At 39.6% G+C, this 14,596-nt stretch overlaps 1 protein-coding gene across 3 annotated transcripts in view; it reads left to right on the top strand.

Annotated features, from left to right (window-relative positions):
* zdhhc9 (zinc finger DHHC-type palmitoyltransferase 9) overlaps positions 1-14,596 on the top strand; it is a 151,017-nt gene that overhangs the window by 90,927 nt on the left and 45,494 nt on the right. For all 3 annotated transcript variants that reach the window (XM_059977157.1, XM_059977159.1, XM_059977158.1), the window contains one exon: positions 6,627-6,787. In XM_059977157.1, the coding sequence (XP_059833140.1) occupies positions 6,627-6,787 (161 nt within the window). The remainder of the gene's footprint in view (positions 1-6,626; positions 6,788-14,596) is intronic.

The raw sequence follows: 14,596 nt of genomic DNA, 5'->3' as shown, positions 1-14,596 counted from the left end.
TTGACCTTTAGGGAATCTTACACGAGGATTGTCAACTCCCTTTGTGTTATGTTTTGTAACTCCAAGACATAAGCACTAATTGAAAGGAAAACAAGGGAGCTGGGAATGTGAATCTGACTTTGTTTTTACTTTAGTGAAGTGCACATGTGTGACGTGGTTACGTGATGATGTATGCCATACAGATACTTTTATAGATAATCTATAATAATCACTGTATCTACAGTATTACTCAAATATTGCTGCAATAGTAAATGCACAACACTCTTCCCTGTTTGGCTATAAACTCCAACTCACTGTAGATATATACACAGTATACTACATAATAGAACTACTATGTAGACATCCACAGGAAAATAAATGTACTTATTATCAGTAAATATATTTAAGGCAAGATTGGATAGATCTTGGCAGAGTAGTGGAATTAAGGGTTATGGGGGAAAAGGCATGTAGGTGGAGATGAGTCCATGGCCAGATCAGCCATGATCTTAATGAATGGAGAACCAGGCTCGATGGGCCAAATGGCCTACTCCTGCTCCTATTTCTTAAGTTCTTATAAATTTTAATTTTTTCCCATTTAGGCCTAAAAATTTAATCAATGTGAAGGATTTCTTACTCTTGCAGGATAACATCTTTCCTGACTGGGGGTTGTGTGGGATCACTCGGCTTGGCAGGATAGACTTGTGGCTGTGAAACAATTTCAACTTCTGGGGCTTCCTCCATGGTGGTGTAGGAGTTGACTTTGCGACTGCAGAATGTGTTTCTGACAGCTCTAGATAACTTTCTTCTGGATGTGTTGGCATCCCGAACCGTACATGACAAGTCTCACTGGACAATGTAAATCATAATGTGTTGTGAGTACAATGCCTGATGACACCGTTTCCTTCTCCTTTTTGAAAGCCACCTCACTCTGCTTTGGCCATTTCCATTTCTTCCTGATCTCTAGTAATGAGTTCAAGGGGTGGAGCACAGTAGCCAGGTTTGGCAGGAACCTGTTATAGTAACTGATGAATCTTAAAAAGGACCACAACTGTGACATGTCCTTTGGCCATGGGGCAACCACCACAGCTTGAATTTTCTCAGCACACTTGTGTAATTGTGAGTCAATAGTGTGACCACAGTGGGTGATGCTTGTTCTAAAGAATTCACACTTGTTGCATCATGCTCTGACCCCCATAATCTTCTAAGCTTTTTAACAACGTCTTGAGATTTTGGAGATGTTCCTTGTTATTCTTACTGGTAACAGTGCCTGGACAGCCTTTCAGCACCTGGCCTATAGCTCTCCATCTTGAGGTAAGCTTCAGCTCAGTCCTCTTTGCTGATATGCTTTCCTCCAAAAAGGTTTGCAAAGGTATCTTGTATCCTGGGCATTAGGGTTGGATATTAGGTGATTCTGGTAGACCCATCCTTCTTGGGTGCTGGGATCACTTGTGTTGCCCATGTACTCGGTTCAACCTTGGAAAGAATTCCTTCCGCCTGCTCACTGCTTGCGATCACGGATGGTGTAAGGAACTCGGCGGGCTTGGTAAATCTTGGGTGTGTGCATTGAAAGTGCCATCACACCATATCATACATGCACGCCTCACTTAAAGTAAAAATTTCAATGCAGCTTGGCATTTTTTTTTAACCATCATTATCTCTTGGTACTCACTGTTTCTGGAGCCTGAATTTGTCCGTTTCCTGCCTTTAAAAAAAAATTTAGTCACCTGAGTCTGTCTCTTCAAAAGGAGCATTTGCTAGGCTGTTTTTATTACTCAACTGTTTCTTGTGCGCTTCTGTAACTCGAATGTTTTGCTGCACTTCAACAGGTAGTTAATCTTCTTGGGTCCTGACGAAGGGTCTCGGCCCGTAAGGTTGACAGCACTTCTCCCTATGGATGCTGCCTGACCTGCTGTGTTCCACCAGCATTTTGTGTGTGTTGCTTGAATTTCCAGCATCTGCAGATTTCCTTGTGTTTGCCTACTCATCTTGTGTACATTTTAAAACTTAGTTATCACCACTGTTTAGTTTTGTAACTCTATAAGATAAAAACTAATTGAAAGGAAAACAAGGGAGCTAGGATTATGACTAATTTCATTTGAGGTGTGCATGTATGATGTGGTGTGATAACATTTTTAACGCACATACTTTACATATAATCCGTAATTTTTAAACAACAAACAAGTATTACTTAATCGAACACTGTATATTCAGTTTTACTCAAATATTACTGAAATATTAAATTTCATGCACCTCTGACTTTTGAATTTTCTTCCCATTTAGAAAATAGTCTACACATTTATTCCTTCAACCAAACTGCTTGTCCATACATATCCCTGCACTGTATTCCATCGGCCACTTCTTTGCCCATTCTCCTAATCTCTAATTCCTTCTGCAGCCCCCCTGCTTCCTCAGCACTACCTGCCCCTCCACCTATCTTTGAATCATCTGCAAATGTGGCAACAAAGCCATCAATTCCATTATCCAAATCTTTGACACATAATGTGGAAAGAAACAGTCCCAGTACCAACTCCGGTGGAACACCTCCAGTCTTTGGCAGCCAACCAGAATAGGCCCTCTTTGGCTAACTGGCAGGAGGCAATCTTCTGTACATGCTAGTATCTTTCCTGTAATGCCATGGGCTTTTTTCTTGTTAAGCAGCCCCATATGGATAGCAACTTGTCAAAGGACTTGTTAAAATCCAAATATATGACGTCCATTGACTCTTTTATCTTTCCTGCCTGTTATTTCCTCTAAGAATTCCATCAGATTGGTTAAGCAAAATTTCCCCTGAAGGAATCAATGCTGACTTTGGCCTATTTTATCATGGACTTCTAAGTACTCCAAAACCTCATCCTTAAAAATGGACTCTGGTATTTTCCCAATCACAGAAATCAGGCTCCTATAGTTTCCTTTCTTATTCCTGCCTTCCTTCTTAAAGAATAGAGTAAAATTTGCAATTTTCTACCTTCCAGAACCATTCCAGAATCTAGTGATGCTTGAAAGATCATTACTAATGCCTCCACAACCTCTTCAGCTGTCTCTTTTAGAATTCTGGGGTGTAGTCCATCTCGTCCAGATGATTTATCTCACTTAAAAATGTTTCAGTTTCCCAAGCACCTTCTCCTTAGTAATAATAGCAATTGCACTCACTTCTGCCCCCTGGCACTCTTGGATTTCTGGTATACTGCTCGTGTCTTCGACAGTGAAGGCTAACACAAAATACTTACTGAGTTCATCTGCCATTACTTTGTTCACCATCACTACCTGTCCAGCATAATTTTCCACTATTCACTTTCACCTCTCTTTTATTCTTTATTTATTTGAAAAAACATTTGGTATCCTCTTCGATATTATTGGCTAGCTTACCTTCATATTTCATCCCCACCATAGTTTTTTTAGTTGCTTTCTGTTGGTTTTGAAAAGCTTCCCAATCCGCTAACTTCCCACTCATTTTGCTTTATTATATGTCCTCTCTTTTGCTTTTATGCTCTCTTTGACTCAGCCACGGTCATCTCATCCTCCCTTTTAGAATATTTCTTCATCTTTCGGATGCATCTATCCTGTGCCTTCAGAAATGACTGCAGAAACTCTACCCGTTGCTGTTCTGCCATCATGCCTGCTAGTGCCCCTTCCAATCAACTTTGACCAGCTCCTCTCTCATGCCTCTAATTCCTTTTACTCCACTGTGATATTGATACATCTGACTTTATCTTCTCCCTCTCAAACTGCAGAGTGAAATCTATCATATTATGATCGCTGCCTCCCAAACATTCCTTTACTTTGAGAACCCTAATCAAATCTGGTTCATTTCACAGCACTCAGTGTGTGCCTAGTGTGCTCAACAACAAGTTACTCTAAAGAGCCATCTTGTAAACATTCTTCAAATTCCCTCTGTTGGGATCCAGCACCAACCTGATTTTTCCACCTAGATGCATATTGAAATCCCCCATGACTATCACAGTGTTGTCCTTATTACACGCCTCTCTTGTTTCCCATTGAAATTTATATCCCACATCTGGTATACTGTTCAGGGGCCTGTTTATAACTCCCGTCAGGATCTTTTTACCCTTGCAGTTTCTCAACAAACTGCAAGGCTCAATAAACTGATTAGGAAGACTGGCTCTGTTATAGGAGTCAAACTGGACACACTGTAGACTGTGGTAGAACAAAGGACCCTACGGAAAGTCCTGGCAATTCTGGACAATGTTTCTCACCCTTTGCATGCTACCTTAGCTGAACAGAGGAGCACTTTCAGTAATAGACAAAGAAAATTGCGCTACTCCAAAGAGCGCTATATGAGGTCATTCTTACCCTCGGCCATTAGGCTCTATCATGAGTCAACCTACAACCAGGGAAGTGATAACCCTTTCCTGTTGGACTGTTTGAAGTAACTATTTTTATTCTTTCTTACTTCTCTTCTAATGTTTGTATATCTGTGCACTTGTAATGCCACTGTGACACTGTAATTTCCTTTGGGATGAATAAAGCCTCATGCCCCCTTCTATCCCCTCCCCCCCCCCCGCGCCTCCCAGGATTCTACATCTTCCAATCCTACGTCATCTCATTTTAAGGATCTGATTTCTTTTTTTTCCCACAGAACCACCCCACCCTCTCTGTGTACCTGCCTGTGCTTTTGATACCCTTAGGTGTTAAGCTCCCAAGTGTGATCTTCTTTCAACCTGACTCAGTAATGCCCACGAGGTCATACCTGCCTACATCTTACTGCACTACAAGATCATCTACCTTATTTTGTATACTGAATGCATTCAAATATAACACCTTCAGTCCTGTATTCATCACCTGTTTTGATTTTGCTATGTTACATTTTAACTCCTCCTACTGACAGCGAATTCATCTGCTTGTCCTTACTCACAGTCCCACAGTGCACTGCACCGGTGTTGCCTCAGTCCTATCAGTCCAGTTCCCAACCCCTGCCAGCTTAGTTTAAACTCTCCCCCACAGCTCTAGCAAACCTGTCCACAAGGATGTTGGTCCCCTTTGGGCCAGGTGTAAACTATCCTTTTTGAACATGTTATATCTTCCCCTGAAGATATCCCAATGATCCAGAAATCTGAAATTCTGCCTCCTGCAGCACTTCCTCAGTCACTCATCTCTACTGTCATCCTATTCCTGTCCTGAGTAGCATGAGGTATGGGAATAATCTAGAGATCAGTACCTTGGAGGTCCTGCTCTTCAGGATCTTCCCTATACTGACTGTGCACAGGACCTCTTCCTCCTTTATACTTATGTTATTGGTACCAATGTGCACCATGACTTCAGGCTGCTCACCCTTCCTCTTGAGAATCTTCTGCATCCACTGTGAGACATCCTGGACCCTTGCACATGGGAAGCAACACACCATCCTGGCTTCTCTTTGAAAATCTACTGTCTGCACCCTTAAACATAGTCTCCTAACACTATAACTCTCCCTGACTTTACTCTTCCCTGCTGAGCCTCAGAGCCATCCACAGTGCCCCTGGCCTGGGTGCTGCTCCTGTGCTGTGATAGGCCATAGGCCTCGCAGCAGCATCTCCTATTTGTATGTAATTTTTGAACTTTGTTGTCACTGTATGTGAAATTTAAATATCAGCAGAGCCATTTCAACAAATTTTAAAAAAAAGTTATGAAGTAATCGGCGTTTCAGGTAATTTCTGTAGAGAAAGATAATTGGAATAAGCATTTGAAATCTATGATTTATCAAGTTGCTGAAGTTTGTTTTTATAACCAGGCCAACTTTGTGCTCAGCACTTATTTGGGAGCAATTAATTTTTTGTATTCTTTAGATCCTTAATATGACATTGCAGTATGTGACCTAGTATAAGTGCATATTAGTGCCAATTTACTAGTGACATTGACAAAAGAGAACTACAAGCGCAGAAGCAATTGGCCAGAAGCATTAAACATCGCTGAAGATGATGTAATTAAGCAGAAATTATGTCAAGATGGAAGATCTGCACTGAGAATTCTGGGAAGTTAAGCTATTTGTCATGCAGTTTTAAATTGAAACATAAAAATAGATGATTTTATTATCTAGATTTTGTTTGCCTTTGATTATTTTGGCACTGTCATTTATATTTTATTGCATTTATTTTAAGCGTTAGCCTTGTATCATCTGTACACATCATACAGCTTCAAATTTCCATTTACTTTCCTAGTGGTGATGGGTTATGGAATTACTGAATCAGAATCCATAATTGATTGTGTTTTTATGTAAAATGTTCATCAAATAAATCACCTTGGAGATATCCTGTTGAGTAAATGGTTACACTGAATTGTACTAAACCCAACTTTTAAAGTCAAAGAGTCCTCTTATCAAAATTCCAAAATTACTGCATTCCAGTAGGAAATACTTTGTGCACATCAACAAAGCATATCACTGCGTTAGATTTAGTGTAGGAGTATCTTAATCTTTATTTACAATTTATAATGTACATTTACTGTTTGGATTAATGAATGTGCTATTTTTGAGAGGATTGAGGTGGAAGTAGGAGTAGGGTGTTGGAGTAGGGTTCAGGAGGAGGAGGAGGAGGAGGAGGAGGAAGCAAAGTAATTGTTAACCGCTATTGATTCTTTCTAATGACTGTGTAATTGTTGGTTAATATTTAATAACCACTCTAATTCTTTTTCTTCATGTTTGTTCTCCTAAGGTGTCCGTACTTGGCAATTCATCTTTCCCCTGTAATTCCTGTGTTTGCAATTATCCTCTTCATCTTTGTGATGGCCATGCTATTACGTACCAGTTTCAGTGACCCCGGCGTGCTCCCACGTGCTGAACCCGATGAGGCCGCATTTGTGGAGATGGAAATAGGTAAAAAGAAGAACAAGCCTTCATTTTTGACTGGCCTTAACTAGTTTTATTTCATTACCTTCATTAAGCTGTAGGGTAGAAATCAACATTTATAATGTATTGAAGTTCATGTACAGTTCACTGGTTGCCAGGTCAGGGTAATATTTCAGAGTTGACCCATCATGAGTTACTCTGAGTTCTGAAAGAATGATTTTGGCATAATGAAACTTAAAAAAAAACTGGTCTGTTTCAGTTATGTAGCTAACAGAAATGAGTACACAGTCCATTTCTAACTGGACTTTAGCACTGTATAAATGCATTATTTGTTATGCTTCAGCTTTACATTGTGGGAAAGAAATGGTGGTGGTGGTGTTAGAAAGACTAGAATGCTGACATTGAATATTCCGTTCATATATACACATGTTAATTCAAGTTGTACTTTTTGTGCTGGGTTCATGTGTTTTTTAAAGTTGTTTAGTGTATTAATGCCCAGTTTTTAGTTAATATGTGTGACTTTGTGCATGCTCACTCAATGTATAAATAGCATGTTGCGGAATTAAAGTTTCAGACATTCAGAAATATTCATCAATAAGATAATAGATGTGTAAATTCAAATATATGTGACTACTATTATCATATATAAACTTCCTCTGTGGTTTGGTACAGAAAGACTCTATTATCAGTGGTGGATGTATTAGTTAATGTGTCACATTTAATTGTTTGCATTTTATTTGTCTGTGGTGACTTACCGGTAGTACTGTTTTCAAATAAATTCAACAAGTTTCCAGAAATTTAAACTAAGACTTCATAATCCTAACTTAAAAGACTTGCACTATTTGAAAGGTACTAAACTGAGGAATATATAAAATAACTAAATTACTAGTCACTTAATGCATTAAGTAATTCATCAATATAATTAAGAGTCAAATAAATGAAAAACTTATGAATTTGTATTGGGAGATCTAAAGGTTGTTTCTACATTTGGGCTGAATTACTTGACCTTGGCGGGAATGATAAGTTTCTCACTTTTATTGTCTTTACACTTTGCCCTGGTGGTTGTTGTATTAAGTGGGAAAAGTTCAATCAGATTTCTCATGACTGGTCATAGTTCAGTTATTTATTGAGTAGTGTAGGTATATGGTGAGTACAGAATCAAATTTTGCTGTTGTATCTTGTGTTTGAAATTGTAAAACATAAAGTAGAAGTACTGACATGCATCATAACTATTCAGCAAGAGGGCAAAGGTATTGTTTTGTAGCAGCTGGTTATTTGGAGTACTCAAGATGAATTTTTAATTTAAGTCAGGATGACTAATCACTGAGTGAAATAAACTACAGATGCTAGAAATTTGACATAAAAACAAACTGTTGGAAGTGCTCAGTAGGGCAGGCAGCATTTGTGTTACTGTTTCAGATGAATGTTTCAATATCAGATCAAACTATCTGGTTTTAAATCTCACACCTGATCCTGGTACAGGGCCTTTGCCTCACATGCCAACTCTTTCTTGTTCCGCAGATGCTGCCTGACTGGCAGACTATTTTCTGCATTTTCTATTTCTAATTCCTGAATGTAGTATGGGGTGGCTGTTCTATAATATTCCACTAGCAGACAGATAAGAGAAGCTAACGCTAAATTTATGAAGTCTGCAACTCGCATGCTGTGTACGGTCTAATTTGCATACTTGAAAGAAGGGATAGAAGAAACCGATGAAACAAATGACAAGAATAATTTGAGATCTGTGCAGTTACTATAACCAGAAGGGCTAAAGACTCTGGAGCCATTTATTCAAGAAAAGTAAAGAGTGAGGGATAACTTAATTGCTCTTCAGCTTGTGAAATGATTTGGTGAGATAAATGTTTCCACTTATAGTGGTTTATAAATACTGAGACTAAATCCACTGTGGAATTCCTATAAAAGCTACTTTATTCAATGAGCATTTATAATGTTATGCCATTAAGTAGTTGAGGCAACAAGAAAAGTTGCAGTTCAGGAGAAGGTAAATAAATGTAGAATATAGAAAATAAAGGAAGGATAAATTGAATTAGGGTGGAAGTATTGAATTTCTGAGTGGCTTGATCCTCCTAAATGGTGCTTCTGTACTGTGTGGCATTTTCATTCTATACTTGGAATATCTTTTTATTCTATAATTGTTGCAGGTTTCTTGGACAAAGATGGAATGTTTGGATAGATGGGAAAGGAAGCCAAGGCAGAAAATGTGCAATTTGCTTTGAAGGAACCTTGTATTAATTGCACATAATAGTTCCATAATTTAGAACCTGCAGTAGCCATTCTTCGATACTGAAGCTGTTAATATAACTATTCAGTAAGCTAGGAATAATACTCTAGGAAATGCCTTGCCTAAAACTCGTATTTTTGCTACATCCCTATTTTATGAAGTCCAAGTTTTTTGATATCTGGGAGAATTAACAACTTTGACACGTGTACTTCAAGATCAAGAAAATGGTAACTATTTCAGTAAGAATGAGTAATTTACACTTGATGTTAGTTTCTGAAAGAAATGTATTCCTCTGGTGCCTGTTTGGGGTGTGGGGGGGAAACTCTTGCATCCCTACTTACCTTATACAGCCTGGTTTATTTTTCTGTGGTTACAATCTTGTTATTAATAGATAGGTTAGTATTGCAATTTTAAATGCAATGTAGCTGTAATATGGCAGAATGTTTTAATTTCTTAATTTTTAAAATAGGGTGAATAACTAGGACAAAAATATCTTGTTAATTATATTAATTAAGAGAACTTTTTGCATTCTGTACCAAGTAAAGGTGTTAATTTCACAGGCTGCAACATCTGTCCTACTCTTGTCTACATGGAACATTACAGCACAGCAGCCCAGCATGAATGTGCTAACCATGAAGTCCATCTAATTAATCCCATCTGCCTACACACTTGGTTCATCTCCCTCTATTTTAATTTTAGGACTTTAAAAAGGAATTTTTTCATAATGTATAAATGAGAGCACAGTGAGAGAAAGATTTGAACCAAAGCTTATAAAAAGCCTGTTTCCAGAAAGAACATAGAAACATAAAAAAAACCTATTGCACAATACAGGCCTTTCAGCCCACAATGCTGTGCTGAGCATGTACTTACTTACTTTAGAAATAAAAATAGCCCTCTATTTTTCTAAGCTCCATGTAGCCATCCAGGAGTTTCTTAAAAGACCCTATTGTTTCTGCCTCCACAACTGTTGCTGGCAGCCCATTCCACACACTCAGCAGTCTCTGCATTAAAAAAAACTTACCCCTGACATCTCTATACCTACTTCCAAGCACCTTAAAACTGTGCCCCCTCATGCTAGCCCTGGAAAAAGTCTCTGACTATCCACACGATCAATGCCTCTCATGATCTTATACACCTCTATCAGGTCACCTCTCATCCTCTGTCGCTCCAAGGAGAAAAGACCAAGTTCACTCAACCTATTCTAATAAGGCATGTTCCCCAATCCAGGCAACATCCTTGTAAATCTACTCTGCACCCTTTCTATAGTTTCCACATCCTCCTTGTAGTGAGGTGACCAGAACTGAGCACAGCAAGTGGGGTCTAACCAGGGTCCTGTATAGCTGTAACATTACCTCTTTGCTCTTGAACTCAATCCCATGGTTGATAAAGGCAAATCCACCATATGCCTTCCTAACCACACAGTCAATCTCCGTAGCAGCTTTGAGTGTCCTTTGGACTTGGACCCCAAGATCCCTCTGATCCTCCACACTGCCAAGAGTCTTACCATTATTACAATATTCTGCCATCATATTTGACCTACCAAAATGAACCACCTCACACTTGTCTAGATTGAACTCCATCTGCCACTTCTCAGCCCAGTTTTGCATCCTATTGATGTCCAGCTGTAACCTCTGACAGCCCTCCACACTATCCACAACAACCTTTGTGTCATCAGCAAATTTACTAACCCATCCCTCCACTTCCTCATCCAGGTCATTCATAAAAATTACGGGGTCCCAGAACAGATCCCTGAGGGACAGTCACCAACCTCCATGCAGAATATGACCCTTCTACAACCATTCTTTGCCTTCCGTGGGCAAGCCAGTTCTGGATCCACAAAGCAATGTCCCCTGGATCCCATGCCTCCTTACTTTCTCAATAAGCCCTGCATGTGGTACTTTATTAGATGTCTTGCTGAAAACCATATAAACTACATCTTCTGTTCTACCTTCATCAATATGTTTAGTCACATCCACAAAAAATTCAATCAGGCTTGTGAGGCGTGACCTGCCTTTGACAAAGCCATGCTGACTATTCCTAATCATATTATGCCTCTCCAAATGTTCATAAATCCTGCATCTCAGGATCTTCTCCATCAGCTTACCAACCACTGAAGTAAGACTCACTGGTCTATAATTTCCTGGGCTATCTCCACTCACTTTCTGGAATAAGAGAACAACATCTGCAACCCTCCAATCCTCTGGAACCTTTCCCGTCCCCATTGATGATGCAAAGATCATTGCCAGAGGCTCAGCAATCTCCTCCCTCACCTCCCACAGTAGCCTGGGGTACATCTTGTCTGGTCCCAGTAACTTATCCAACTTGATGCTTTTCAAAAACTCCAGCATATCCTCTTTCATAATGTCTATATGCTCATGCTTTTCAGTCCACTGTAAGTCATACCTACAATCACTAAGATCCTTTTCCACAGTGAATAGTGAAGCAAAGTATTCATTAAATACCACTGCTATCTCCTCCAGTTCCATCCACACTTTTCTACTGTCACACTTGATTGGTTCTATATTCTTACGTCTTATCCTCTTGCTCTTCACGTACTTGTAGAATGCCTTTGGGTTTTCCTTAATCCTGCCTGCCAAGGCCTTCTCATGGCCCCTTCTGGCTCTCCTAATTTCATTCTTAAGCTCCTTCCTGCTAGCCTTATAATTTTCTAGATCTACTATTACCTGTTTTTTTGAACCTTTCGTAAGCTTTTCTTTTCTTCTTGACTAGATTTACAACAGCCTTTGTACACCCCGGATCTTGCACCCTACCATCCTTTTCCTCTCTCATTGGAACGTATCTGTGCAGAACTCCACGCAAATATCCCCTGAATGTTTGCCATATTTCTGCGGTACATTTTCCTGAGAACATCTGCTCCCAATTTATACTTCCAAGTTATTGCCTGATAGTTTCATATTTCCCCTTACTGCAATTAAATGCTTTCCTAACTTATCTGTTCCTATCCCCCTCCAATGCTATGGTAAAGGAGATAGAATTGTGATCATTTTCCCAAAATGCTCTCCCACTGAAAGACCTGACATCTGATTAGATTAATTTCCCAATACCAGATCAAGTACAGCCTCTCCTCTTGTAGGTTTATCTACATATTGTGTCAGGAAATCTTCCTGAACATGTCTAACAAACTCCACCCCAGCTAAACCTCTTGCTCTAGAGAGATGCCAATCAATATTTGGGAAATTAAAATTTCCCATCATAACAACCCTGTTATTATTGCACCCTTCCAGAATCTGCCTCCCTGTCTGCTCCTCGATGTCTCTGTTATGATTGGGTGGTCTATAAACCCCCCCCCCCCAGTAGAGTTATTGACCCCTTCCTGTTCCTAACTTCCACCCACAGAGACTCAGTAAACAATCCCTCCATGACTTCCTCCTTTTCTGCAGCCATGACACTATCTCTGATCAGCAGTGCCATGCCCCCACCTCTTTTGCCTCCCTCCCTGTTATTTCTGAAACATCTAAAGCCTGGCACTCAAAGTAACTATTTCTGCCCCTGAGCCATCCAAGTCTCTGTAATGGCCACAACATCATAGCTCCAAGTACTGATCTTTGCTCTAAGCTCATCCACTTCGTTCATTATACTTCTTACATTAAAATAGACACATCTCAAACTATCAGTCTGAGTCCCTTCTCTATCACCTGCCTATCCTCCCTCTCACACTGTCTACAAGCTTTATCTATTTGTGAGCCAACCATCCCTTCCTCCAGACCACAAGTGGTCAATGCTTTGAATCTCTAATTCCACCCCCATACTTTCAGTCCATGAAGAATATCCCTTTTCTCCATTTCACCTTCCACAGCAGCTCCCTGCCACAAAGTGTGGGGTTAAAAGCTCACCTTGCTTGGTGATTGCAAGCTTTTTTAGTTTGATCTTAATGATATGATATCTAAAGTAAGGAGAAAGGAGTGAGAGTTGGCTGAGAGATAGCTTCCCTTCTTCTTAGATTCCTGCTTCCTCATTCTCCTTTCTTTCTTTCTTTCTTTCTTTCCTTCCTTCCTTCCTTCCTTCCTTCCTTCCATCCTTCCATCCTTCCATCCTTCCATCCTTCCATCCTTCCATCCTTCCATCCTTCCATCCTTCCATCCTTCCATCCTTCCATCCTTCCTTCCTTCCTTCCTTCCTTCCTTCCTTCCTTCCTTCCTTCCTTCCTTCCTTCCTTCCATCCTTCCATCCTTCCATCCTTCCATCCTTCCATCCTTCCTTCCATCCTTCCATCCAAGTCAGGTTCAGTCAAAAACGGTCACAGGAATTGTGGGGCAATGAATGTCAAATGAGGATTGATCACCAAAACACTTAACTACTCTTTGCTCATTTGCTCTTAGCATATCTCATCCACAAGAGAAAAATCTATTCTTAGCATGATAGCTTATCTGCAAGTCTAACCAAGCCTTTTGATAGCAGGCCATGTGCATGAAAAACAAGATATAATTAAAGCAAATCAGAAAATAATTTGAACTTGATTAGAATTTTAAATTTTTACATCAAAAGTGATGAAGTAAAAGCATATTCTGTGTAGTCTTTAGGGTAAATACAGAATTTCTACCATACCCTTCTGTTCAGCTGGTGCAATTCAGTTCTAGTACATTCCAATGTGCATGCTGGCCTTGATTGCACTGCACTGCAGCCAGCGGTCAACAGCAGCATTACATGGTTCAGCATGTTCCTTATCTGCACCTCTGTGCATTGCAATGGAGAAGTCAGGAATGTGCTGAGGTTAATTGACCTCTTCCTTTGCTGCTGAAATTCAGGGACAGAGTTCAGTCATACTAGGTTGAGGGGTTGGATGCATTTTGTATCTGGTCCTGCAGCTTTATATTAATTTGTGCGAACACAGTGTAACTGTATTCATTAAGACTCAGATTGAAAAGTTAGTGTGAGTAACTGGTTTGTTGTTTTTCTTCATTTAATTAATTTTTTCAGTTAAATATTTTCAATTTTATTTTAACTTTTATTTTTTGGTTGTTTTACCTCTTTTCAACTTTTTAAATATTTCTGATTGTTAACACTTAAAACAGTTGAATCATTTTTGGCAGAGTAAGCTTTCAAATGACCATTAGGATGGTCACACCTGATTGCTTCAGGCCTAATTATTGGTAATAGATTGTTCCCCATCCATAACAACAGCAGGGTTGGGAGTTTGATTTAAATTGCAGGACTACAAAAGATCTGAATGGCTGCAGATGTAGCATAGTCGATCAATCTCATTCTTTATACTAAAATCATAGTCATTCTGCATGGAGCTTGTCTCTTTAACTCATAGTCTCCATGCTGATTATTGTATCCACAGTATAATCCTGCACAAAACCCACTCCTTTCTCACCATGGTTACCTACCAATTTGACCCAGGAGGAAAATTTAGAATGGAGGTTAACCATCACATTTGGGATGTAGTAGGAAACTGCAGCTCTCAGAGTGAGCTTGTATGGTCTCAGAGAAAATGTGCGAACTCCACACACACAACACCACAGGTTAGGATGGACGTTGGGTTGCTGATGCTGTGAGGCAATTCCAAGTCAAGCAAGTATTGATAGATTATGTGGATATTAAATAATATTTGCAATTTTCATGATTAGGAG

The sequence above is a fragment of the Hypanus sabinus genome, chromosome 8, assembly GCF_030144855.1.
Source record: "Hypanus sabinus isolate sHypSab1 chromosome 8, sHypSab1.hap1, whole genome shotgun sequence".
NCBI classification, from domain to species: domain Eukaryota; kingdom Metazoa; phylum Chordata; class Chondrichthyes; order Myliobatiformes; family Dasyatidae; genus Hypanus; species Hypanus sabinus.
Note: the sequence above shows the minus strand (reverse complement) of the source record. Positions and strands in the feature narration are given on the sequence as shown.